Below are 26,322 nucleotides of genomic sequence, written 5' to 3' on the forward strand. Positions count from 1 at the left end.
TGTTTCAGCCTTGTTGGTTTTCCTTATACACAAAGAGCAGAAAAAGGTGTCATCGCTGGTCGATAACTCGCAGCATCCTCTCACCGTTTTCCACCACACGGTGGCCCTGTGTCTCTCCCGGTCGACGCTCCTCCTCGCCACCGCCGCCGTAAAGCTCAGCCTCCCTCCTCCCTCCCACCCTCCCTCCTCCTCCTCCTCCTCCTCCTCCCGCTACTTCCACTCCTTCCTCCCGTCGCGCTGCGCAGAGCCAGAGAGCCGACGGTCCTCCGCTCCACAGCCCGGTGCGAAGATGGTTGGCGGCTTGTGCGCTCGCAGGTTGGCCCGCCGGTCGCGGTCCGCCTTGATCGCAGCCCTCACCGTGCTGCTGGTGCAGACGCTGATCGTGTGGAACTTCAGCAGCCTCGACTCCGGCGAAGACAGAGAGAACGGCGGCTCCAACGTGCGAGAGAAGAGGGACCGGGTCGCGGGCAACAAAGCCACTGGCGGCGACTATTTCCAACAAGGGGTTCAGCGGCAGCGGCAGCAGCATCTTCCTCCGCCTGAGAGAGGAGCAGCTCGCCACATACAGCAGCCGGTAAGACAGAGGCGCTGCCGATCATTAGATCATTCCGCCAGTACGCGGTTGGAGTAAAGAGATTGTCTCGTTAGGATAAAGCCCAGAGGGATTGCCAGCCAGGTCAAACATCTCCAATCTAAAAGCCATCGCTCGCCTCTGTTAGAAGACGCGCACACGGCCGGGCCCTAAAACGAGCAGACGACTTGTGTTTGATTGTCACTTAGGCTAAAGGGAGGCTGCCTCATAGGGGAATGATGTGATTTCGGCTCTGTGAGGCTAGACAGATGAAAGCGAGCGCTCTTTAATCCGATATTGGGAGAAGGGCATCCGAAGCAATGCTTTTCATTAGATAGGAGCCACATTTTGCCGTTTGAATGAAAGCAGTCCAAGGGCTCCGCTTCACATGCCTATTGGCTGGGTGTGAAACCCGAACTCCCTGTCGTTCACTCCAAGGCAACATTACGGCATCGTAAACCCTTTCATTAGACAGTTGAAGGTGCCTAAATAGCAGCGTTTTCTGTGTAGTCTGGTAGTCACTGGCTGGGGTTTGTAGCCTTCGGGTCAGAGCCGATTTGGAATTTGAGTGAAATGCGCAGCAGAGCCCAGCAGCACCGTGCAAGGCCAGATTGAAACACACAACCCAGTGTGCAGACTGCATGTCTTTATTTTAATTTATTGTATGTTTTGTTTTTAATGATCACTCCAAAACAAACACCCGAGGGGGGCAGTCATTACGCGTGACACAATTAATAGCAATTTGGAGCAGAACGGCTGATCCAGATGTGATTGTGTGTTTATAAACAGACAGGCCTCCTACACAGAGGATCCAAATTGATTGAAATATCGAGGCTATTTGATGCTGCGTGAAACCAGGCGCACTCAGAGTTAACTTTATTGACTGGTGCTAATGCTCTGACTCGTTCAATTAACTGAAAAACGTGACTATGGAAATTGACATACTTATTTGTGTAGGTATTCCACACTGCGCGCTGATTGGCTCCCCTTCGCAAAGACTGGGCACATAACAAGTCAGCCTGGCAATGCATGCTGTAGGCTACCCGAGGCTACGCACTGAATAGGTTCTCTTTAATAGGGTTTTAGTGTTTGATTAATTTTCATAACCTGAGGTCTGGCATTTTAAATCCTTCACAATGGAACCTGCTGCTCGTGTGGTCAGTCAACCAGTTAGTCCGGCCTGCAGAATTTGGGCGCAATTGGCTTTGTCACAGTGTGCACTGTGCTCCCCGCCCCTCCATAATATTGGCCAAAGCTGCCTGCCACGCCATCACACTGCTCGCCCATTCTTCAGCCACCATGCAGCCAGTTGATAATTGCCTTTGATACAGTTGATACACTGTGGGCTCCGCATACAGAGTCAGTCACTCAGAGCCGCGCACTATCATCTGTCTCCTACGGTGATTTTACGGTGACTCACTCAATTCATCCAGTAGGACTCCTCGTCCCGCTTGCCTGCCTGCCTGCCTGCTCCTCCACACAGTCATCACGATGCAATGTAAAGAGGGAAAGTCATGCCAAGGATATGTTTAATTTTTTTTGACGTTGAGTTTTGTTGAAGTTTGGGATATGCAAGCCCACACTTGCCACAGGTTGTTGTGTTTTAGAGGTGGGAATTGTCTTGACCGTCCAACTCTCTCCAAAGCCTGACAGACAGATGAACCCCCAACCAAAAATAACCATAATATCCAATAGTGTATCTGTATGGCTTTACTGTATCAGTCTTTGTGGTGTGTATAGTGTTCCAGGCTCTCGTGGAATCACTGACTGTAGTACTCCTATAATATGCCTATTTATTCATTCGTTCATTTAATGGTTAATTTGTCAAGTACAGTGCACATCAATCAACAGCAAAATTATAAATGAGCCTGAATTTGCTTGAGGGTTTCATTTTCATCTGTTGTCCTTGGCCATGCACAGGCGAGATTAAGCAAAGCAACATGATGGACATGGACAATCACAGTGACACAGATTCAACAAAGGACAGTTGAATTGCACACATAAGCAGAGGTTAAGATTACAAAGGGCAAAATATTATTTCTATCATCCTCTTAAAATCTATTATGTTCAAGGCAAGTTGTTTCTATAGCCCTTTATCACCTCAGGAGTACTATAGAGCAATTCCTTTTGTGTATCAACAGTGATTTTCCTTCCACCAGCATTCTGCTGTGAAAACACAGTGGATCTGCACCCATAACCTTTTCAGTGTAATAAGCGGGGCTTTGGAGTCAAGCCTTCCTCCCTAACCTGAGGGCACTTCACATACATGCCAGTCCACCAGTCAGCGTGCCTGCTGCCTGCCTGTCAGCCCGTCTCCTCGCTCTCTGCAGCTCTAACATTCAACTGGTAGCCCTTGGCCACATAATTCCCTCAACTGGTTAATCACTGTGTTTCCATTCTCCCCTTGTGCATGTGTATGTGTGTGTGTGTGTGTGGTTTAACAGCGTAGAGTTGTTCAGCCTAAGGGTGACACATAACCGCCAACTGATGCTATATGAGGCACATTGCCACAGAGAGGGAGAGAGAGAGGGAGAGAGAAAGAAGGGATGGGAGCACTTTGATCAAGAATAGAATGAGCCAGAAGCTACAGAATGACAATAACAGGATTTCTATCTGATAAATGGTGTTCGATGGAGACATTATGCATGTCTGTGGCTGTATCATCACAGCGGGCAGGGGCCACAAGTTGTTATTAGTGATTGTCTCCCCATTGTGTCTCCTGAGGGAAATAGACACAGAGTGAGCTGTTCTCTTTCTGTAGTTCAGTAGGCACCAGAGTAATTCCCAGAGAGGAGATTATCACCTCCTCACCAAACTGCTGTCTCGCTCTCTCATCTTGCACGTATGGAGATGATTACCTGTACGGAAATAATGTTGGGAATTCCTCGTCTTCGCTGAGCCTGTGGCTACCTGTTGCAGATTCCTCACTTGGAATTTATATTCTTATTAATTAGTCTGTCATTTTTTTTGCTGACATCAATTTATTACCGGAGATAACATCATAATTATTATTAATAGGCGCTTATTAAGGTTGGGCATGTGATGGATGTGGAAAACAGTTGACGTGCCAGGCTCAAACCTATCTACCTGCTGCAGCAGACTGAGGAGAGCACTGAATAGCGTCTGGCACTCTCTCCTCTCTACAGATCTTAGTCATCACCGTTTTCTTTCCGTCTGCCGTCGTAGTCATGCCGTAGTGTCATGATCCTATGTTCCCAGTGGTTTTCCAGCTCATACGTGTGTCAAAGTGTTTCCCTATTTAGTCACTGCAGTATGCATATCCTCACCTCACATGTATATTTTTTTTCCGCCTCCACTCTGCTGTTTTTCTGGTGGTTCTCCACAGCAAACTAAACAGGTACAGTTTCACAAGCTGTCTATAAATGCATTTCAAATAAACGCTTTCTTTCCTGTGTCTTGACAAAATGGTGATACATCACGATACTAACACAAAGCCAAAATGTCCCACAATGTAAATATGTTCTTGTTAAGCTTTGCATGAACTCTTTGGGTTTAGATGATGGGCTATTATTCAAAATCTTAACCAGTTTTACTGTTTGCAAAATGTTGGTGTCCTGTTTGGTAGTGCTGAATGGTACCATGTGAGTGAGACTTGTGTGTTTCATAGTGGCTGAAGGCCTTCAACAGCACAAATTATAGTCGTGTACCAGGGCTAATGCGCGATGCATCTGTTTTGCATTTAGGAGCTTTGCTGCAATCTATTGTTACTACCAGCCTATTCTCCTACAACTACCACCACCACACTCTGATTCATACCACTGTTGTCTCTGATCACAGTGCTGACTCACACACACACACACATACACATTCACGCACGAAAACACAGATGCACACAGATTCACACACACTCACACACAGAATGATGCTTGTAAACACAGAAATAGAGGGGCAGGGCTGCACACAAACACACCTACATGCATGTACTCATGTGCACGGCTACACAGATGCACACACACACGCACGCACGCACACAAACACACCGTCCATTCTGTCACATTTCCTTCTTTCCCCAGTTAAACCACCACAGAGCAGCCACAGTGCTCAAGTCATCACTCGGAGTGGGCGTTTAGTCATAGCTAGCTAATGTAGAAGTCATAGCAACTGTGTGTGTGTGTGTGTGTGTGTGTGTGTGCGTGTGCATACTGGGGAGGGGAGTTATTGCTGAGGGCAGAAAATCAAAGGGATGAGCGTATATAAGACCAATAGGGGAGTATGAGCACCCACCTTCAGATTTTGCACGTGATCTCTGCACTTAAACACTTTATGTATTTGGCATTTTTTTCACTGTCTTCATTTAGTGATCTTGCAATTGTGCTGTCTAGAATCGTTGCATTAGCCATAAGATTATGTTTTTTTATGATGAATTTGACTTTCTTTTTATATATATATATATATATATATATATATTTATATACACAGTTTACCTGGCTGCAATCAGATTTCCCCTGGTGGGATAATAAAGTCTGACTTGACTCGACTTGACTTGATAACATTTTTAAGAGCCAGCATTATGAATATCATTTCTCATTTTCAATTTCCTGGCAGCAATTCATTGTATTCACTCTGTTACAGATCGTCTTTTGTCACCTTTCCCACTTTTCAGATGCAATCTCTCTCATATTGCCTCTTAGACAGTCTAGTTTGTTCTCGTGCCATTTTATGTGCCAGTCAGTGTCAGTGCTGGTTTTTGTATCATGGCAAATTCACTTCAGCTCTTGTAATTGGCAGTTAAATTGGCACTCCCAGAAAGGAAACCGTCTTCGAGCGCGAGTTATTATGCTTTAAACAGACCTTTGAACATGCATAATTATAGTCCAGAGAAACCTAGAGAAGCACGTTATGATTTAAAATTCCAAATGTCCCAATCATTTCATCAATAAAGTGTTATCCTGTCTGTAAAGTCTGTAATGAGAGGAAAGTAAAATACAGCTTGCTGTTCACTCCATCCATCTGTGCTTGTGATTTTACTTACAGAGCTTCTTTTTCTGGAGTGCCATAACATTCAGAGAAAGGTGGGAACATATTCAGATCTGAGAGAGGTAATACACACCTCAGACTTGAAAGAGGCAGATTGAAAACTCAAGACACTTTGATGTTGAAGTGTAATTTGTACACACAGGAGCATCTCTCGTGGAAACCCGCGAAGGAAAACTATTTTCTGAGTATAATAACATAGTGTGTCATAGCCCAAAAAACACCTATTATGAAGAAGGCTGAATTCAGTATACTCGAACCCTTTTGAATCCTAAGACTCTGGGCTAAGATTTGGGTGTCCCTAGCACCATGGACAACACACCTTGGGGTTTGGGAATTTTGCTGTGGTTCCATCAATTCTAAATAAATTCCAGTTCTAGGAAATAAAGCAAAAATATTTACCATGCCGGAAATGGTTCTGGGGATGATGGGGGAAAAGTGTATTCGCTGGAAATTAATCCATATTCCATGTAAGTATGTGACTTATGTATTGCTTTTGTATTTATGATGATCAGTCTTTTTGTTGTTATTGAAAAAAAAACCCAGCAGAACCAGGCTTTTGAAATCTTGAAAGGAACCAAACTGATCAGACTAAAACAACTGAACTCAGATTAATTCAACAACGAGCTCATTTAAATGAAACTACTTTTTTTTTTTTAATCTGGAGTTTTGACATCAAGAATGTGGCTGGAGTTAATTTCGAGCCCTTTTATTTTCAGATTTGATTATCAGACTTTTGCTCGCTTGCTATTATGACCGGACCCCTCCCTGCTAAACAGTACTTATAGTCCAGGTGCCGGATGCACTATAGGCTTCTCATGTGTGATCTCCATGTAATCTAGTTAGAGCAGAGGCTGCAGTCTCTCTCCTATTCTGTTCTCCTTGTGATTTCCTGTAAAGGAGGAATGGCCATTCAACTATTCAGTGGACAGCAGACAGTCTACTCAATAGTTGAACGGCTTTTTCTACCTACTCAGATGCAGCAGCCACGGCAGCGTGATTCACACAGTCCTGTCAGCTGTGTTGACGCTTGTTTAGGAGACAAGAATAAAGCATGCTTCATTATCATATTATATTTAATAGGATAATGCGATAACTACATCATCAAGTTAATGGTGAGCAGCATGTCGGGGTTTTGCAGCACAGTATTCTGCATCAGTATATGCTTTCAGCCATGAAGGATGCCATTACTGAGCTCTGTCTATCTATCAATCTATCTATCTATCTATCTATCTATATTTGTCTTTCATGGGTGCACACTCTCTCAAGAGTGCATGCATCTCTGTGTCTCTGTGTGTGTGAGCATGTGTGTGTATGTGTGCATGCGTTTGTGGTTTATGCTTCGCTTGACACCTTTGTACGCCTCAGCTGCAAAGCTGCAAAATCAAAGATCCTAACTACTGTTCATCTCTTCCTGTCAAGTCTATTCAAACAAAACCCACCATTACCACCAATTAGTGATGTATCCCCCCCACCACACACACACACACACACACACACACCACCCCACCCCCACCATCACAACAGTCTTTCCTGCCTCTGCTACACAGCCAGCCCTCTCATCCTCCGCCGCCGTTACAGATGGTTTCATCCCCCCCAACACGTTAATAACGCATCATCCAGATGAATGAAGCTATATAATACCTAGCGTTGCCAATAATCCCATAGGTAAGAGGCTTAGCAGACAGCCCTGAGAGACAGAGAGGGAGAGAAAGAGAGAGAGAGGGAGTGAGGGTGAGAGGAGGAGGGTGGGGGGGAGCTAAATTAGTTTTATCTAAAGACTGGCATCCATGTTGATATTCAGTGCAGGCCCAGATGGCTTTATGCTATGTCAGTGAGCTCGCATGAATGCATGTGCATACAAATACGCAGACATATACACACCCCATACTAGAAAACACACCTAGTAGAGCACAGACCTCCGCCAGCGAGGCAGATCAGGCATTGCCTCATGTCTGTGGAAAACTTGATTAAAAATGAGCAGTTGTCTGCACAAACAAAATTGACAAGAAACTGCAGTTACCTTTTTACTGATTACCAAAAACAAAAGAGAAAAGAAACAAATGAACCAGTGTTTATGTAGCTTGTCCTCACACAAATAGATGAGAATGACATATTATTAAGAACTGACACCTTGAGGCAGACAGGTGCAATTTTTGTCAAAATAGCCCATCATCTTTAAAATTAAATTAAGCTGTCGATAGGGAACTCAAAAAACAGTTGAATCCAACAATCGCTGCCTTATGTGCTAACAAACAAGTTCAATGCATCATGCTGCAAGCATCATAGAAATGCATCATATGCATCATCGAGTAATAATTTTATAATAATAATAATAAGATTCTGACAGTCAGTTCTCTCTTCTTGCTGTTACTGTTATCACTTTGAGATAGTTTTCATATCGAAAAACACCAATCACTCCTCTTCATGGCTCAAACCCATTTTTCTGTCAGGCAACAAGCTAGCCATGTGACTTGACCACTTACAGCTGAGTGGCTACAAAACCTCCCCATCCACATAATCCTGTGTGAAAGCTAGCTGGCTTTATGATGGAGAGAAGTTAGTTGTCCATCTAGACTCGTTACATAAATTCTCTGCCTTGACCGGCTGTGCTGCCACATCGAAGCGCCAGTGAGGGCTTGTTGTTTTTTTTCTCAAGGCTTTAACCTTTAACGATCTTTGCCGTGCCTGTATGGAAGTTACTCCCCGCGAGCATGCGTTGGTAGAACGGGAGGTTGAGGAAGGTTTGTTGTAAAATTTAAAAGTGAACAGTAGATGCTCTGACACATTTTTTCATGCTGGCACATTTTGTACATTAAAACATAATAGCCTCGTTTCCTGAGCATTCCTGAGAAGACAGATACCAAGAATACTCGGATCGGAGAAAGGAAGAAAAGAATGCACACACTTGGAAACCGCCTCCCAAAATGGTGTTCCACAGGTGCCAATTTGTGGAGTTTCGGAACAATACAAATTGGCTGAGAGTTGGAGTTTCTTAACTTTCAAACAAGGTTTTATATGACCAGGTATCACTTATTAAACAACGTGAAAATTTAAGCAAATCTTCCTTGGATCAGGACAAATCTTTCTACGAAGTTTCACGTAAATCCGTTCAGATCTTTCGGAGATATCTTGATAATGGACAGACAGACAGAGAGACAAGACGATTACATTACGTCCTTGGCAGAGGTAATAATAGTGAGAGCTCTGGATGTTTGGACTAGACTATCACCATATGGTCGGGTTATTAGACCGATCCCTCGCTGTTTACTCGGTCCAGGGTTATCCCTTTAAACAAATCTATTTTATGGAAAGAGATTACTGCTAGAAGAGACTGTATTTTAGTTGTACAAATTTGCCGTGCACATACAGAAATGTTGCATAAAAAAAAAATGGATATTTGAAAATTGTATTTTTCAAAGCTTTCATATAAGGAGGGCAAAGATTCAATCCTCAAACATTTGAGGGTAAACTGGGGTTCCTATTGCTGGTAGTTTTCACCAGCCACTGTGGCCAATTTTGGACATTTGCTCACTGACATGGTCCTTGTGTGCAGATTTTTCAGTAAGAGCCCAATCAAAAGGCAGCTCGTGAAAATAGCTCACCAGTGAAAAGTAGCCATAGTAGTGCTAGTAACATGTCACATTCAATTTTAGCTGAGAAAAGTTGATTTGAACTGAGAAAACAGTTAAAAGTTAACCGCGTTGTTCACTATGACATATTGAAATTGCTGCAATTAAAATTCAATCTGTGCCGGCACTAATGTTATTCATTAGAGCTTTCCCAGTATCCTAATAATGGCTTCTCTTACTTATATGCAGTGCGACAAAGTGTGAGATATGTGCTATGTTATTTATTATGTTTGATACGTTCCCATCTTACACTTCTCACACTGCATGCGTTGCCTGCAGCATGTGTTCAAATGTATTCCATTTATATTTCACCAATCCAAATTCATTAATTATCATTTGGACTGCAGAGACGATTAAAATGTTAGTGGACCATAAAAGATTTTTTTTTTTTTTTTTTTCTACTGTGGCTGGGATGTGTGACATGATGAAATGTTGCACAAGCACATTCCTATCAGGTCAGATCGCCTGTAGTGACAGCTTTTTTTTTTTTTCTTTTCATTTTTCTGCCTTAAATGTGAGTCACAGCATGAAGCAGTCCCACAGTATCTACAGTATATACCATGAATAGACTCCTTGTTAGGCCGTGTGGAGTGTGTTTGTCTCTGAAGCGCAATGGTCACATCTCGCTGCAACCACTTGACAGCCTTGTCATCGGAGAAACGTACGCAAGATTGCCCACTTACTGGCAATCACCATGATGCTGCCACATTGGCATGCAACACGCAAAATTCGCATGTTACACAAAAAAATGCACATGAACATATAATCACACCCACGCAGACTAATGACATTGAGCGTGAGCCACTTCCTTGCTATCTCCTCCTCAACATGCCATACACTAATCCCCTTGTATTGTGTTATCCTAATAAGACAGGGGGGTTTGTGACAGAAAGAGAAAAGAGAGTGTGGCAGTGTGGTGAAGACGGAGGGCGATGACACGTTGGTTGGGTGGAGATAGAGGCGATCCGGCCTGTCAGGGAAAGCTTTTGTCCCTCAGTCCCATGGAGCAAGAGTAGAGGAACTGACAGCGGCGCTTTTCTTCTTCTTCGTCCTCCTCCTCCTCCTCCTCTTTTCTTCTCCTCGCTGCTGGAGCTGAATGCCAACAGCCCAGAAGACCTGTCTCCATCTGTGATTAAGAGAGAGAGAGAAAGAGAAAGTGAGAGGCGGAAGAGAGAGAGAGAGAGAGAGAGAAAGAAAAAGGCCGACAGAGACAGGGAGAGAAAGAGAGGGAAGAGTGAGAGAAAGATATGCAAGGATGGATATGCATGACGGGAAGGAAGCTGGTGCTGAAAAGAGGGAGAAATGGAGAAAAAAAAAAAGAGAAGATAAACGTCTCATCCCTTCTACAAATCCGACGTCGACTCAAATCCCGGCGTAATCCTCAGGGGAACCCGGTTCAGTTTGAAGGCTCGTTAGTGTAGCCGGGCCTGGCTGGCAAAGACAGTGTGGTTGGAGACTGTTCCTGGAAACTAACCTGAGCCCACATAGCCGCTGCACATAGAGGGATCAGGTCTGTAATTTTCCCCTCTATTGGTGAAGTTTAGGATTTAGAAGGGAAGTAAGCCGATCCCAAGGCACTGATCAAGCTGGTTTTATCAAGCATCTCTAAATAGGAGCTCTGATCTAGGATTACAATGAATAGCACGGCCGAGGGAATCTGCCAAATAATCCCGGTTCCACACTGCCACTTAAAATGGGTTGTGATTCCATTTGTCGTATTTTTCATGCTGATGGTTGAGGTCAGGGTGTAGGACAGCCCGCTGGAGGGCAAAGCTGTTCCACTAGATACTCGCTTGTTTGCGTCAGCCCCGCTTGGATAAGATTCTGCCTAACTCTAGTGGTTGATTGATTGATTTTATTGGGTAAAAAAGCACAGATACATGTACATCCAAGAGGATGACACAGAAAAGCGTACTCAAAGCTGCCCCATGATGGAAGACAAAACAAGTCCAAAACAGTGCAGCAGCAATACATAACACATACAATATGACAATAAAACCTCAAGTAAACATAAACATACATCAGAATTATTTTAAGTGCATGTGTGTTAGAGAGTGTGCTCACACACACAGTCTAATATGCTTCGAATCTACCAGAGATGGGCTCTGAACATTTTTACATGATGCCAGCTTGATTTTCTGTGGAAGGCTGTTCCATAATAACAAAAAAAAAAAAAAAAATGGAGCTTTGAGCATCAGTGCTATTACCTCTAGTCACTATGCAGGAGCCTGCACTTGCTCTCGTGTTGTGGTCATGTTGGGAGCGCAGCAGCTGTTTATGGCTCTAAACATGAGGTTCAACTTGAGCTGTTTGTCTCGCCTCGCAAATGGAGGCGTGTTGACTCTCCTGAATATCATGAGCTCCACTGTGGGTTCTAGGGGGAGCGTTCAGCAAGTAGCGCATCATTTTGTTTTACATTACTGGAAGGTGTACATTTGGCAGGTTTTGGGAATTCAGTAGGACAACTCACATTAATATGTTTATTAATACAATGAAATGTGTATACAGACTTATATCATTGTGTCATCGAGGCTCCCTGTGAGCATGTGCCTGAGCAAGCCGGGAGACACAGGGAGTGGCAGTGTAGGTATCTTACCCCCCCATTTAGTGACCTATAATCAGAGCCTACAGGTGGCTGATGGGGTGGAGGTGGGAGAGAAAATTGCAGTGGCTGAGTAGCTGGCAGTGAGAAGCAGCAAGGAGGAGCAGAGGGTGAATAAACATGTTTTGCTGGTTTAAATAGACCACCTTATTGGGATGGAGTGTTTGTTGTGCATGTCTTGAGCAATGTGGTTTTTGGTGATGGCAGAGCGACTCGAGTTGTCAGCCTGAACTAGTTCAAAGGCTTGTTTCAGTAGTGCTGCTGTCAGGGCTGGGCAATATATCAAGATCCTATTGATATGATATGAAACTAGATGTCGTCTGAGATTTCAGATATTGTAATATGATGATGGAATAAATGTTGTCTTTTCCTGGTTTTAAAGGCTGCAGTGCTTTAAAGAAGTTCAGTTTTCTGAAGTTATTAGACTAGCTGTTTTATCGTTTGTTTGGTTGTTTATCAAAAATCTCTTGTGGGTAAGTATGTTATGAAAGCACCAACAGCCATCCATACAACATCGTCAAAATATTGAAATATTGAGTTATTTGGTCAAAGATATCGTAATATTTGATTTTGTTCATATCGCCCCGCCCTCGCTAGCTACCCAATGACCTTATTCTTCACCTGATATGAATCAATCCGGGTGTTTTCAGACCTAGTTTGCTTGAGTTTTGGTAAAAATCAGCCTTCAAGTTATTAAACTGCAGTCATTTTGTTTAAGTGGAGATTAGTTTTACACACTACCAAATGGAAAAGGGCAATGCCAACATAATTATGATGAAAATATAAATGTAGCCGAGACTTTGTGGTTACAGTTTTTAATAACACATGTAATGACATTTATTATACTTAATGATATTTATTATACTAATGACATTTCATTATGAACATACAGCCGACAGCCGAACAGGGTCACTTCTTAGTAAGCTGAATATGAAGATATGAAGGTTATACATACATATGAATGTAATAAAGTGGGCATTCCAAAAGTAACATCATGAATGCGGTCAATGAAATTTGTTATCATATCAGCACTTAATTTATTTGCGTTTCCACTTAAACTAAACCGTACCCAAGTTTGATGGGTCCTGTGTCATGACCACCTGATGATTTTGGGATTGACTCGGCTCGCAGTTCAAATAGCATGTGGCCAAATGAACTGAACTTAGGACGCACCCCGACCAATATGTCAGGTATGAAAGCTCTCTTACACTTCACCTAATATTTCACCGGTTATCGTCAAGGTTCAGGTTATGCTGAAGGTTGTATTTAATTTCCCGTTGCTGTGGTGTGACTGAATCACAGGAGGAATTCAGTGCGGCTGAGATTGGTCCCTGCCTCTCAGCAGGGGTCATATGGGATGTTGGTAGGTATGTTGAGGGCAGTTTAGTCTTATTATTTGATTCACACGCACACACACACACATGCACAACTACACACACTCAAACTCAAAACACACTCTTCTTGCCGCACCACACAAATTTCTCTAACCTTTTAAACATACACACACATACACACTCACCCACACACCCATTTTCTTTCTGCTGCTTCCCCTTGGCTCGTACATAGCCCACACACATTCAGAGTAAATAAAATCATAAACCACTCTGCATCACATGAATAACTCCTCTTCAGTATTCATGTTAAAGCACCACGTCCAGCCAGAGAGCTCACACTAATCACGGAGCAGGTGTTTCCTCCATCAAGACTGCTGCATTCAGATCTTGCCTGTCCTTCCTGTCTGTTTCCACTTTGCCGAGTGCTTTTCCCTTCGCCAAGTACCACGCAGCTTGTGAGGTCTGACACGGCCCCGCGCGCCTACCGTCACATTTGCATCCTTCTTGAGCACTTCCTCGCCCTCTTCAGCCCCGCACGCTCCCACTCCTCCTCTCCCCGGTCGCCCTCTCCCGTCTCCACTTCTTCTCCTGTCTCAAGTGGGAATGTCGTGCCGCGCCGCTGAGTCGCTTGCTGGTCCTCCAGCGCGCTGCGGGCCTCCTAAATCAGCCTCAATGAGGAGCCCTGCAGCGGCTGCCGCTGCCGGGGAGAGATTGCACTGTAATTGAGCTGCATGATAATGATACGTTCCTCTCCCTGATTTCCTACCAGCGGTGAATCATCGACACCATCATCATCGCGCCATCACACCAGAAACGCTCCGCGGATAGACACTTCCGCGCGCGCCGCCGTCGGAGTTGACCCACTCTTCCACTTGATTTTGCTTTTGCTCTTGCTCAGCCCACCCTGCCCTCCCCCCCCACCGCCTATTGCGCTCTTTCCACTAATTTTGCCCCATTTCCTCTCTGTTTTGCTTTCTCTATCACTCTCTCCACTCATCTGTCTCCTATCATCCTTTCATTTCTGTTCCATTTCACTGGACAGCATAGCTCGGAGGTATAGAGAAATTACAATGTTTGAAAAAAGTGTGTGTGCGTGCATGTGTGTGTGTCAGGGGCTGGATTGCAGCAGAAGGAAGATAATTAGGATGGGTGATTGTGTGCGCACAATGTCAAATGCCTTTTTGCTATTTAAGGCATTCATGCTAATATGGTTGGAAATGGGGAAGAGCGTTTGACTCCTGGTAATTGTTGTGCAACACAGTTTGGGTTATTAGAGTCTTTCTATTTATTCACAAAATGAATTGAATTTCAAAACCCTGGTACATTTAAGCCCTCTTTCTCCATATCTGTTTCGCCATGTTCTCATACTCATGCACACCTAATCAAACATCCCCACATACACTCAGACTTTTCACAGGGCATAAAGGCCCCTGTGTTCCCCTTCGCCACTCTGAAAAGGCTCCTTCATGCTCGTGGAAGGCAGTTTATAAAAGGTGAGGGAATGTGTGTACGTATGTGTGTGTGTGCGAGAGAGATAGGGAACGAGACGCGGGGCGAGACAGAAATAGTTTGAAATGGCTGAGAATTTTCGGGAAAGGGGTTAAGTTATGAGACGAGGAAAGAGACAAAAGAGCCGTGGCAGAGGGGGGTAAACCGAGACGGAGGGTTAATCGACACGGAGCCAGATGTAAAGCGAGAGAGAAAGGTTAAAGGAAAGAGAGAGTTTGCCAAGTCAGAGAGCTGCAGAGTACTCTGTGCATGTGCGTGTGTGTGCGTGCGTGTGTGTGTGTCTTGGGCTTCTCTTGTAGTAGGAGGGGAGTTTATACAGGGCTCTCAGTGGTTTAACCATCCTCATGAGAACTGGCTTTCCATACAGAAGAACCATTAGGAAAATCATTGACTGTTTATTGGTTTCACCACTCTCCTCAAGTCTATTTGTGTGAACATGTGTGTATGTGTGTGTGTGTTTGTGTGTGTACGTGTGTGTGTGTGTGTTTGTGAGAGCTGAAACAAAGAACAATACCGCTCTTTTTTCCCTCACTCTCCCTTCGGAATGGCCAATCTGCCTTGCAGGGGGGTTAGGGCTTTTTTGACTTCTCTCTTTGTCCTCAAGTTCCCCCTTAACTGCTACGAGTGAAATCCCTTTTACATCGGCAAATAGGCCCGCAACTACCTTTTTTATGCAACTCTCACTTTAGCCAGTAGATAGATGAATGCGTCTTTTTCACGGAGGCCAAGTAGGTTTTCCAGCCGAGGAGGTACTTGTCGGCTCTCACCGGTAACTCCGTGTCCACGCACAGGAGCATATTTCATGGTTTTGTGAGGGTTTTCTGTGGACAAGCCTTGGCGACACGTCACTTGTCTTTGTCAGGCGAGTTGGCAGAAGCTGAAATGTGAGCGCACCACACCGCACACCCTGCCTCGACGTGTACAATAGCGCTGGCAGCTTGCTGGTATACTGCACGGATGTGCTTTTGTGTGTGGCGCTAAAAGGCTGCCGTGTGTGTATGTGTGTGTGTGTGTTTTTATTGCCGTGTGTTAATTAATATCGGTGTTCTGCACGTATGCATGCGTTCCGGAGGTGTATAGGATATGCAGACATAATTGTCTCAACTGCTGAGGAAGAGATTCGGTCAGAACAAGGCAATTATAATTCAGCCAGGGCATGTCTGCTTGCTTAGCAGCCAGTCTGTTTGCCTAAAAGACACAAATGACTGCAATTTAACAACAATAGAGGAGGACTGTAATGAGTAGGTAACTATTTGCCTGATGTAGGCACGTTGCTCTGAGGTGCAGAGTATAATCAAAGGAATAGGACTATATTTTCACTGACATTATGTCCACTGGCAGCAATAGAGATTAATGAGCAGAAGGTTTATTAGCTTCTCAAATTTACTCTGGGACACTTTTTTTTTTTTTTTTTTTTTTTTTTTAAATCTCTTTCTATTTTTTCTCCATAGCAGGCTACTACAATATATCATATGTATTATTTCTGAAATGACTCCGTTTGATAGTTGATGGTGAGGATGGAGGCTTTAACGAGAGCCTGATGGATGCAACAGAATCATTAAACGTGACGCTCCAGATATTTACAACGAGCATTACACCCAGTAGCCTTGTTAAGCGGCGCACATAACCGAAATACACCCATCCTGCTGGAGATGTAAAGATCAAGCATCTATCTTAAGCCGCCGTTAAAGCCTGTGGTTCCCCAAAACACACGGGTTACAAAATCCATGACAGCAAGCATGGAGCAATTACTGTTTTTTTTTACTTAACACGATAATTTCTTTAATGAATGCATTTTTTTTTAAAAAAAAGTCTTAGTTTTTACCTACTCTCCAGCATCAGCCAGTCGAGTCTCATTTCATATGTCAGCATATTTGTGTTATTTTAATGCAAACACTTCATAATGCTGATAATATGCAGGTTATGATCTTCAATACAAAACATAATGATATGATTTCAGTTTGTATCTCAGCACATTTGAACACCAAACGATCCAAATCAGAACCCACTGGATTAAATTAAATATTCTATGCGTTTCCATCCGGTCCGTATAGCCACAGTATATAGGGTGTGTTGTTCAACTGCACTTTTGAATATTCTGTGTGTATCTTAATGCACTGCTACGCTGCGTGAATGCACACTGGCACACCACTGGCCCTGCTGTCCTGGTACCGCGTGAGTCAGTGTGTAGTGTGTTATCTTGATTTTGCACCGTGTCACCGTGGCAGATTCTTATTCATTTAATGCGCTCGAAAAAAACCCAGGAGACGGTCTGTTGAGGCCGCGTAGCGTAGGCCTACATCCTGAATTATAAATGTAGTGTGTGAGAGGCCCGAGATCAAATTGTTTGATCTCAGGTATCTCCTGTGTTTCCAGTCAGGCCGGTGCTCTCAGATACATGCAATTGTATCATGTGCAGAAATCCTGTGTGTGTTACCTTACTTATGTTTAATGGATGAGGATGGGTTGTGAGTTTGTGATGGCCTATGACAATGTATCCAGGGCCTGGTGCGCGCGTGTGTGTGTGTGTGTGTGTGTGTGTGTGCGTTGTGCTTCACACAGCATCTCAGCCTGCAGCAGTCCAATGATTCAGAGGACACAGGCTGTGTGATGTGGACTGTCTTTGACCCCGGTCTGCAGCAGCTGTTAACGTAGCACTACAGCTGTGTGTTTGTTTTTCTTTTATTTTCTTTTTTTTCAGGCGGGAGGAGGGGTTGTAAACGGGGCGACATGTGTACATTTGTTTTTCATACATTTATCCGGATTCACATGCGCTCATTGTGAATGGCATGCGCATCTGTGTTTGTGTGTGTGTGTGTGTATGCTTGTGTGTACTCGATGCCTGTTGGGTCACCCCGGGCCCTCTGCGCTCTTGCCAGTGCCCTGCTTTGGCTCCCAGGGGCCCCAGAGGATTTTTTGGTAGGATGTGCTGACAAATCGATGCTGCCGGACTGGCTAACTGCTCCTTCTGTGGCTGGCAACAGCCGCAACGTACTCCGAATACCAAGTGATGGCTGTGAGCGCTCTCTCTCTCTTTCTCTCTCTCTCTCTCCCTCTCTCTTTTTCTCTCTCTCACACACTCACAAACAATACGACATTGACAACCAAAACCAGAATTTCAAATGGGCCTGGCTTGAAGAAAAAGCCTAAAATCTGGATCACAGTCCTAATCCCTGACTCTGGGGGATCTGATCTCAGTCGCTCAGGGTCTGGCTATTGGCCATCACTCTGTTCCTCGTCGCTCTGTCCTCCTCTCTCTCTCTCTCGCTCTCTCTCTCTCTGAGTCTCTCTTTCTCTCCCTCTCTCTCTTCTGATTTGGACAGCTGTTTCACGTGGTGAGAAGGGGGGAAAATAGCTTTAATTTTGCCAATAATGCCTCAGTCTGTGCATCTGCTATGGCAGAGTGATTAGCACAGCACAGGCAGTCTTTATTATGGTGACAAGCCCATATGGTTTCTGTATGTACTATTAAGTATCAGGGCTTATCTGTCATGTTGCATTGGAACTTGTTTTATGTTGTAATGTTGTGGGTGCAGCAGCCCACGCTACACCGAGATGACAAAGAGAATGCATTTGTGAACGTGTGTGTCTGTGTGTGTGTGTGTGTGTGTGTGTGTTTGATTGATGCATGTGTGCTTTTAAATTGTCTAGGCTGCATTAACACTTACACAGACTCACAATGTGTGCAGCACTGGCTCTGAAAGCATGGTTTATAAAAGGTGGAGATGAAAGAGCCTGCAACGCAGAGAGCTCTGAGCTCTGTGCTTGCATGTGTGTGTGTGTGTGTGTGCGGGTATTGTCTAGCCAGGCTGTTTACATGTTGTGCCCACAGACAGATTTTTGGTTGTACTAGAGTGCAGCAGTCCTGGGTTTTCTGATATCACGCACACATACACCCACAAGTCTTTGCACACACTTTTCACTTTCAATAGTGATACTGAACCCAGTGAACCCCAGCTACCCCAACAAAAAGTAGTCCTCCTGACTGTATCACACACACACACATATACACGCACACACACATACACACATAGAGGGGGGCTCTGTGTAGCTCCTGAACAGTTTTCCTCTCAGGCAGAGGCCGCTCAGCTCCACTCTGCTTCAGTTTTGCCACACAGTGCTCCACTGCAGCTAACCCAGCCTGCAGCCTCCGAGCCTTCAACTGAATCAATAATCAGCAGGCCTAGATCACAAGGCAAGGCTAACCACGTAATTACTGCACTCATCTGACCACCGAATCTCCTTAGAATGCAACAGAGAAGCACAGTCCCGTCATCAGAGGGAGCTGCTTTAGCCCAAAAGCCTGCAGCAAGGCTAGCTCAGCCCTCAGTGCGGTGTGTGTGGAGGGAGCTGACTCGCCCGGCTTAGCTTTTCCTGTTCGGTCATGGATTAGCGATCCTTGAGCCTAGTAGCAACATAGCCTAGCTGGGATTCACGCTGGTGGATCAGCAGCTAGTATATGGCCAGCAGACCCGGTACAGCAGCGGTACAGTATGAATGGCTTGGCTGGCTGCTGCGTTGTGGTAGGAAAGTCTGATTGGTGGTAGTTGGACTGTGGTGGAATGGGATCTGCTGGCATTCCTCTGGAGGACTGGAGAGTCGCTCTGTCTGCAGGCTGGAGCTGGAGGAGGGAGGGGTGCAGACGGGAGGGAGGAGGGAACCGGTGAAGGACGTACAAAGACTAATGAGTGGCACTGGGTGTGTGTGTGTGTGTGTGTGTGGGAGTGGCAGGTGTGTGGCGGCGCGCATGCATGTGTCTGTGCCTCTTTATTCTGAAACTGAATAAAAGCTATACATGTGTGAAGTGATGTGCATGATGTGAATTTCCCCTGCTTACATCCTGTCCCTATACCAGGAAGAGAAGAGGCAGACGAAGCTCAGCCAGGAAAGACTTAAATGGAAGGTCAGTCAGTGCACTCATTTGTGAAAAATCAGGACTTCCTACGCTTTTTTTTTGTTTTGTTTTGTTTTTTCCTGCGCACATCAGAGAGTTCGGACGAGACTTTGAAGCATCGAAGATCTGAAAGAACTGGATTAGCACATCAACTAAATAAATAAATTATTCCTGTTTTTCTTCCCTGCGCTTTATCTCAATGTCGGACTCATTGTAAACCATTGGTTTGCTTTCTTTCCTCGCTGGAAAACGCCTTACTGGAATCTCACTGCATAATTGATCATGACGATAATCCACTTTGCCTCTTTTCTTTTAGCTTCTAATTAGCCGGGTGGACGTTAAACGACTTCCACACTGTACAGTATTGAGCTTCTTTTTTTTTTTTTTTTCCTGTGTTGCTCTACAGTCCTCTTGAGCTGCACACCTAGTGACTGATCTCAGGGTCTGGTGAAAGAGAATTGGAACCAGAGGGGTACCGCTTCAGAGCTTAGTTAGACCCCTAAAGTATTTAAGTCACAGCAAATGCCCCGCTGTGCTAATGGAAAAATGTGTAAAAGATTTTGCCTTGTCAGATGCTTTGTAGAAAGGTCATTTCCTCTTGTTTGCACCAAGGATGGAGATATGCCAGGACTCCTGGTGCGTGTAGGGACATCTTACATGTTGTACACACTTCTCTGTTAAAGTAGAGAACACTCATAAACACATACAGTGCGCACACACAGAAACATGCCCATGCAATACTCGGTGTTGCTTGTTGGAGCTCAGAAGAACACAAGAGCATTCAAGTGACGGCTTGTAGGCCAACCTGGAAATTACCTCAACCTTTCTCCACATTGATTTCAAAAAGAAAACGTACTGTTTTCACAAACAAAGGTTTATGAATTTTCCAACATGACATGCAAAATGTCAGGTTAAAACAAACTTAACCCTATAAAGCCGTTTTATCATATATGATACACATTTTCAATTCCATTTTTCGTTTTCAGTTTAATCAATACTTGACCAAAATACTGTTGTATACCTTTGAACACTTCCCCTATTCACCCTGGACCACACCATTGGCACTTCAAGTACTGTCATATATGATACACCTGAAAGGTCGCGTAATAACATTTTTTTTATTATTATTATTTTTTAGTATATATATTTTGTTATAGGACTAAATAAAGGGTTCATTTTCAAAAAACTGGAATTTTCTGCCAATTCTTTCATAGTTCAGGCTTTATAGGGTTAACCCTTACCACCACATTAACTTAGTTAGTCCTCCTGCATTCAAGTAGCCGGCTAATCAAAACCTAAAAATTCCCAAATGTGCAGAGGAAAAGTTTGACGGAAGCAAACATGGATCGGAGCGGAGCAAGAATGTGATTTAGCATGTCTGACGTAATGACATGTCATTTTTACAATGTTTCAGTGTAGCAACTTGTCAGCAACTTGCCTTTTTAAAGTGCCTAATTGTTTAAAACTTTGCAGTTGAGATGTTAACGGGTCTAATTTATGTCATAGAACAAAACGTCAGACTCTCGTGGGTTTATTATACTGGGAATCTGTCCAGGGAAGCCATGGCTCAAAAATACTAACTCATGTCTGGGTTCAGAAATTACAAATTTCAACAGTATTATGCATGCTAAAACCACATGCACACACACATATATACACACAGACATGCATGCAAACACACATACAAAGACTTTTCATATCAGTTGTCCCATTTATCTATCCACCTAAACAAATCTCCCAATTTTCCCCAATCACGGAGACACTGAAAAGAGATTTATTTATTTAACCCTCCTCTTTTATTTATCTCCTTGATTCAATTATGTATTTACTTCTCCATTATTTACTTTTAGGAGCAGTGGGATTCTGAAAAACCACCATACATCGTTAGTGAGAGAGCCCACTGAGCAAAGCCGCCAAGCACAAGAATGAAAGGAGAAGACAGACAGACAGAGAGAGAGAGAGAGAGAGATGGAGAGAGAGTGAGAAGCAAGTGACAAATATGGCGAAATAAAAAGTTTTTCGAACGACACTGCGTGGGAGGAGATTTGGAGTGGCCTAATTAAAATGTTGGAATCCTGAGAGGAATAAATTAAGAAAATGTCAGTTAGGCTGAGCCGGAGGAGGGGAGATTAAGAGGCGCAAGCCCGAACACTGTCTGATTTCTCCTCCTCTTCCTCTCTCTCTCTCTCTTTTTTTTTTTTTTTTTATCACTGCTGCCTAGAACATTGGCCTTAGATTTCACAACATAGCGAGCCGGTGCTGCCTTAATATTAATAATGAGCATTTTCTGTAACCTATGTAGGCGAAAAAGCCCTGTCTGCTGAAAAGAAGTAAATGGCACAATATAGATTAGGTAGTTTCAAGGTGTGGGTGTATTGTAAGAGAGGTTGACTAGACTAAGACCGGGCTTCACAGCGGCAGCTCTAAGGCTTTAAGCTTCCTGTGGAAACTGTGATGTGAAAATCTCAATTGAGAACAAGAACGAAAGCGAGACGGTTCAGAATAGAGAAGCTTCGGCGGAGGAGATAGGAGTCACATCTTCCCAGGAGGAGGTTTCGATCCATGGACGAGCAGCCAAAGCTACGTTACCCGCTATTACGGCACAGTAGCGCTATAAACTCCGCCGGTCTCGCGGCATTATTGAATCAGCGTCCTTGCTGATTGCAGAGTCCCAAAGTCGTCCCAGCTACACTCCCCCTGTGGCGGCGCTCCATATGGGACCAACATGTTTCTGCTGCGCTGGGCAGGACGAGAGCATACGGGCGCTGTCGGGCTGCATGTAGCGTGTAATAGAGCAGATGACGGAGATGGCATCGTGTCGATTGTCAACGCAGAAGAGGAGAGAGATGAAGGATGAGAGGGGAGCAGAGCAGGGGGAGAGCAGAAGAAAGAAAGGACAGCTGGTATCAAGATTGGTGTTAGTTAAGGATGACTAAGTGACATGTTGACAAGAGACAGATAAGAGGACTCTGTGGAACAAAGATGAGAAAGGCAAGTATCAGCAAGCCTCTGATGCCAGTGTGCTTCTGTTAAGAACAAAATCTTTGATTCCACTTCCCTTTGAAGTGATCCATGGAAATAACACCATGCGGCATGCATGAATTTCAGCATCAAATGAGAAAAGAAAAAAAAGTCCAGATCGGTGCACCATCCTCAAAACTGGAGCTCTTTGTTGACTCGCGCGGCCACGGGGTTTCCCACAGATCCTACACGCTTCGATATTACGAAGATAATACAGCGGCACACGCGCTCACACAGCGTGCACAATGAGTGTTTTCATGAGTACGTGCTACAGGGCGAGGGTCCATTTACGTTCAATCGCAATCAATTCAAGAAGTTGAAATCGGTCGCAATTCATACGGTGAGAAACTTTTCCGATGCAAGCGGCTGTTAACATCCAATCTGTTGTACAGTAATCACTTGCAAATGAACAGCAGTTTCAGTTTACACGTTCAAGTGAGTTCAAATGAGAGTGAAATGCCCCTCCCTGGCACTCTAGCGCTCTAACCATCACTACATAATCCATGCTTTTTCCTTTTTTTTTTTTTTTTTTTTTTAATTTTTCCCCTCAGAATGCATCCATTTCTGCACTGTACTCCACAACAGCAGGTCATTTGTTTCAATCTAAGGAATGGTCGGGGAGGGAGGACAATTATTGTGTTTCTTCCCCCTCGATTCCCCCCCGAAGCCTGCAGTTAAACAGGGGGAGGCACTCCATAATTTCTGTCATCATTCCTTATCCTCGTCCTTAAGTCTCCTGTGGACTGTAGGTACACAGGGCTGCTCTCTCTCTCCCAGGCTTTGGTTATGGTTACGGTTAGCGTGAGGAAGCGCCGCCTTACAGGCAACTATCAGAGGCAAAAAAAAAGGCGCCATGGGCTGCTGCACTGGACTCCGCTGTTCTGCTCTGTGCTGCATTGTGTGGCAGTGGATCTGCGCTGGTGATGGTGTAAAAATGGCTGGAGGGCAATGTCTACACTCCAGTAAAGCTGTCACGCCTGTAATGAACAGCAGAGCCCGGCATCGGCCTCATCTGTGTGTGTGTGTGTGTGTCTGTGTGTGTGTGTGTGTAAGAGAGAGAGAGAGAGAGAGAGAAAGAGAGAGGAGGCTGAGGTGTGTCACATCAAACCTGATGGAAAAAAAGCTTTGACTGACTGCTGTGAGTGAAATGGATTGTGGGTCATCATCTGGGCCTCAGTCAAAAGAGGTAGTTGTTGTTTCTTCTTTTTCCTCTATTTTCACTCGCTCATCTCTACTTTATATTTCTGTCTAATTTCCGTTCCTCTTCTCACTAATCTTTACCCGCAATTTTTCCTCATTTGTGCAATTCTCCGCTTCTCTTTCCCTCCTGCCATTTGTCTGCCGTCTTTCTTTTTTCCGCCATCCGCTTTTATCCCCTTCCTTATTTTATTATTATTATTCTTTTTTTTTTTTTTTACTCCCACTTATGCACTCATACAGTAACTCTGTTGCCTCAGCACTTCTCCCACTGGGTGTCTGCAGCGCCCGGTGTGTGTAAGTGTGTGCGAGGATGTGTGTGCCTCTCTTCCTAGTGACATTTCCGTGCCAGGTGTGACAAATGGCAGGCAGAGAGGAAACATTTATTCCCTGTGGTGAGCTTAATTAGCCTATCAGCTAAGCTCTGGCACCAGCTTGTTTTGAAAACCACACACACACACATTCATCCTCAAGTAAGCATCTACCAACCGGCATGTGCACGCTCGCACGCACGCACGCACACACACACATATTCACACGTACACACAGACACAAACACTTCAGCGCGAGCTACACAGATAATTGGGCAGTACAATTAAATGATGTCTAAATCGCAGCTCCAGCCTTTATTTCTCTTCTCAGGCTTCGTGTCCAATGGGACTCAGCAGCAGCCAACCTCGTGCTTTCTCTATTAAAAGGTTAAATCATTGACAAATTACAACTTTCCTACAGTAGCTGGAATATAACGGCTGTACAGTACGTAGGCTGTACAAGGCCAGCACATATGACTGGCAGAGAGACGGTGGATAGAGGAGAAAATGTGTGTTTGACATTATGTACCAGGAGTGTAACGATTCAGTCCTTTCACTGAGGCATTGATTCCAGATTCTGCTGGTTCAGCTGCACCACTCTGAAGCAAAAAGAATGAATCACTCTGTTTTTTTTGGTGTTGGTAGTTTAATTTTTGGAATGAAAAAATAAGTAATTCTGTTTTCTATTTTTTTTTTGTTTTTGTTTTTCTTTCATATTTCATAAGGAGAAGGATAATCTTACATTATTGCACACGTTAAATTTAATGGATATAAAACTGTGGCTGGGAGTGCTGAGTCGAATCATTGACCCAAATCCTGATTTACAAACTCGAGTCAATTTGAGTCATTCCGAGAAAGTAAAATCACTCTTAAAGTCAGTCGTGAATTGAAATGAATCTCTTTCAAGCCATCTGCCTGTGTGTGTGTGTATGTGTGTGTGTGTGTGTGTGTGTGTGTGTGTGTGTGACAGTGCCAATGTGGAAACATCTGTCTGGTCCTGTGTTTTAGTCCATTATGCGTGCCAAGGCCAACATCTGTAGATGGAGGAGGAGATTGAAGCCTGCGGGACAGCCAGTGTCCCGTAACACTGCAGCCAAACAGGCGGACTCCTGCGGCCGCTCGGTACAGGACAGCTGCTAATTACACACACACACACACACACACACAACACACACACACCCAAATACATGAAGTTGCTTTCAATTGGAATAGTGGTGTCTGAGGGCCTGTGGACAAATTACAGACATTATTGGCTGTGAAAGAGACTCCCTGTCTGCCTCCCTCCTGCCTCCTTTCAGGCGAAGCCGGGGCCTTGGCTTGTCCCTGCGCTCCCCCACTGCGACAAAGGAAATGAAAGCCAAAAATGTTGCTGATGTATCTTACTGCAAAGCGTTGGGATTTTTGGGAGGCTTTGATACCAGCCAGGTGGTGTGGGGAGTATTAAAACTACCTTGTAAAAAAAAAAAAAAGAAAAAAAAAACTGTGTGTGTGTGTGTGTGTGTGTGTGTGTGTGTGTGTGTTGGTGGGGTGTGTGTGTGTGTGTGGGGGGGGCATTCTGTACATTGTAATTTGAGCAGGTTGTGTTGTGACCTGCTCTGGGTGTGGCCTCGTCTGGCAATGGGTGGCTTTTGATGTCAGGGGTTAAAAGGTTTGCTGGGCTTTTTGGAGAGCCGGTCTGAGGTGGGATTAAAGGTTTAGAGTCAACAGTGGGAACGGAGGCATAATATTTGTTGTTGTTGTTCACCAGCGCCTCACCAGTTAAGCTGATTAGCTGTGATCGCTGGTATCAGACGTGAGAATTAAGAATTATGTCTCTGGTAAATGACTACTTCAAGACATTAGTATATATGCTTTTTTTTTTGAGTGCGAGGTTAGAATGCGCCTGGGTTATTCCACAGAGCCCAATTAAATATATAAACTTATGTTTTTATGATTGTTTATTGAACAAAACCACATGTAATGATGAGAAAGGAGCATGACCTGCGTTGTAAGTTATGTTATGTAAATACAGCAGCATTTTTTTTTATCTTTTGCCCCCACGCCTGGATTAGAAGGGGTTAAAATGATGATGTGACCCACGTTTGATGAAGAGAATCCGCTTTATCCAGACGGGGCAAGGTGTTAATGAGAATTCACCCACCCTGCCCAGGGGATTTAAAGCCATGATAGAGCCACAGAGGAGAGGAGAGGGAGCAAGGCCGACCTTTGTGGCTCCCTCGGCCCACGACAGTGACTTGACGGCCACCTGGCCACTGA

General features: G+C 44.4%; 1 protein-coding gene across 1 annotated transcript in view; it reads left to right on the top strand.

Moving 5' to 3' along the window:
• The first annotated feature begins 289 nt into the window (after positions 1-289).
• Positions 290-26,322, top strand: part of xylt1 (xylosyltransferase I) — a 74,365-nt gene continuing 48,332 nt past the window's right edge. Inside the window, exon 1 of the mRNA XM_030063870.1 lies at positions 290-574. Within this exon, the coding sequence (XP_029919730.1) occupies positions 290-574 (285 nt within the window). The remainder of the gene's footprint in view (positions 575-26,322) is intronic.

The sequence above is a fragment of the Myripristis murdjan genome, chromosome 1, assembly GCF_902150065.1.
Source record: "Myripristis murdjan chromosome 1, fMyrMur1.1, whole genome shotgun sequence".
Classification (NCBI taxonomy): domain Eukaryota; kingdom Metazoa; phylum Chordata; class Actinopteri; order Holocentriformes; family Holocentridae; genus Myripristis; species Myripristis murdjan.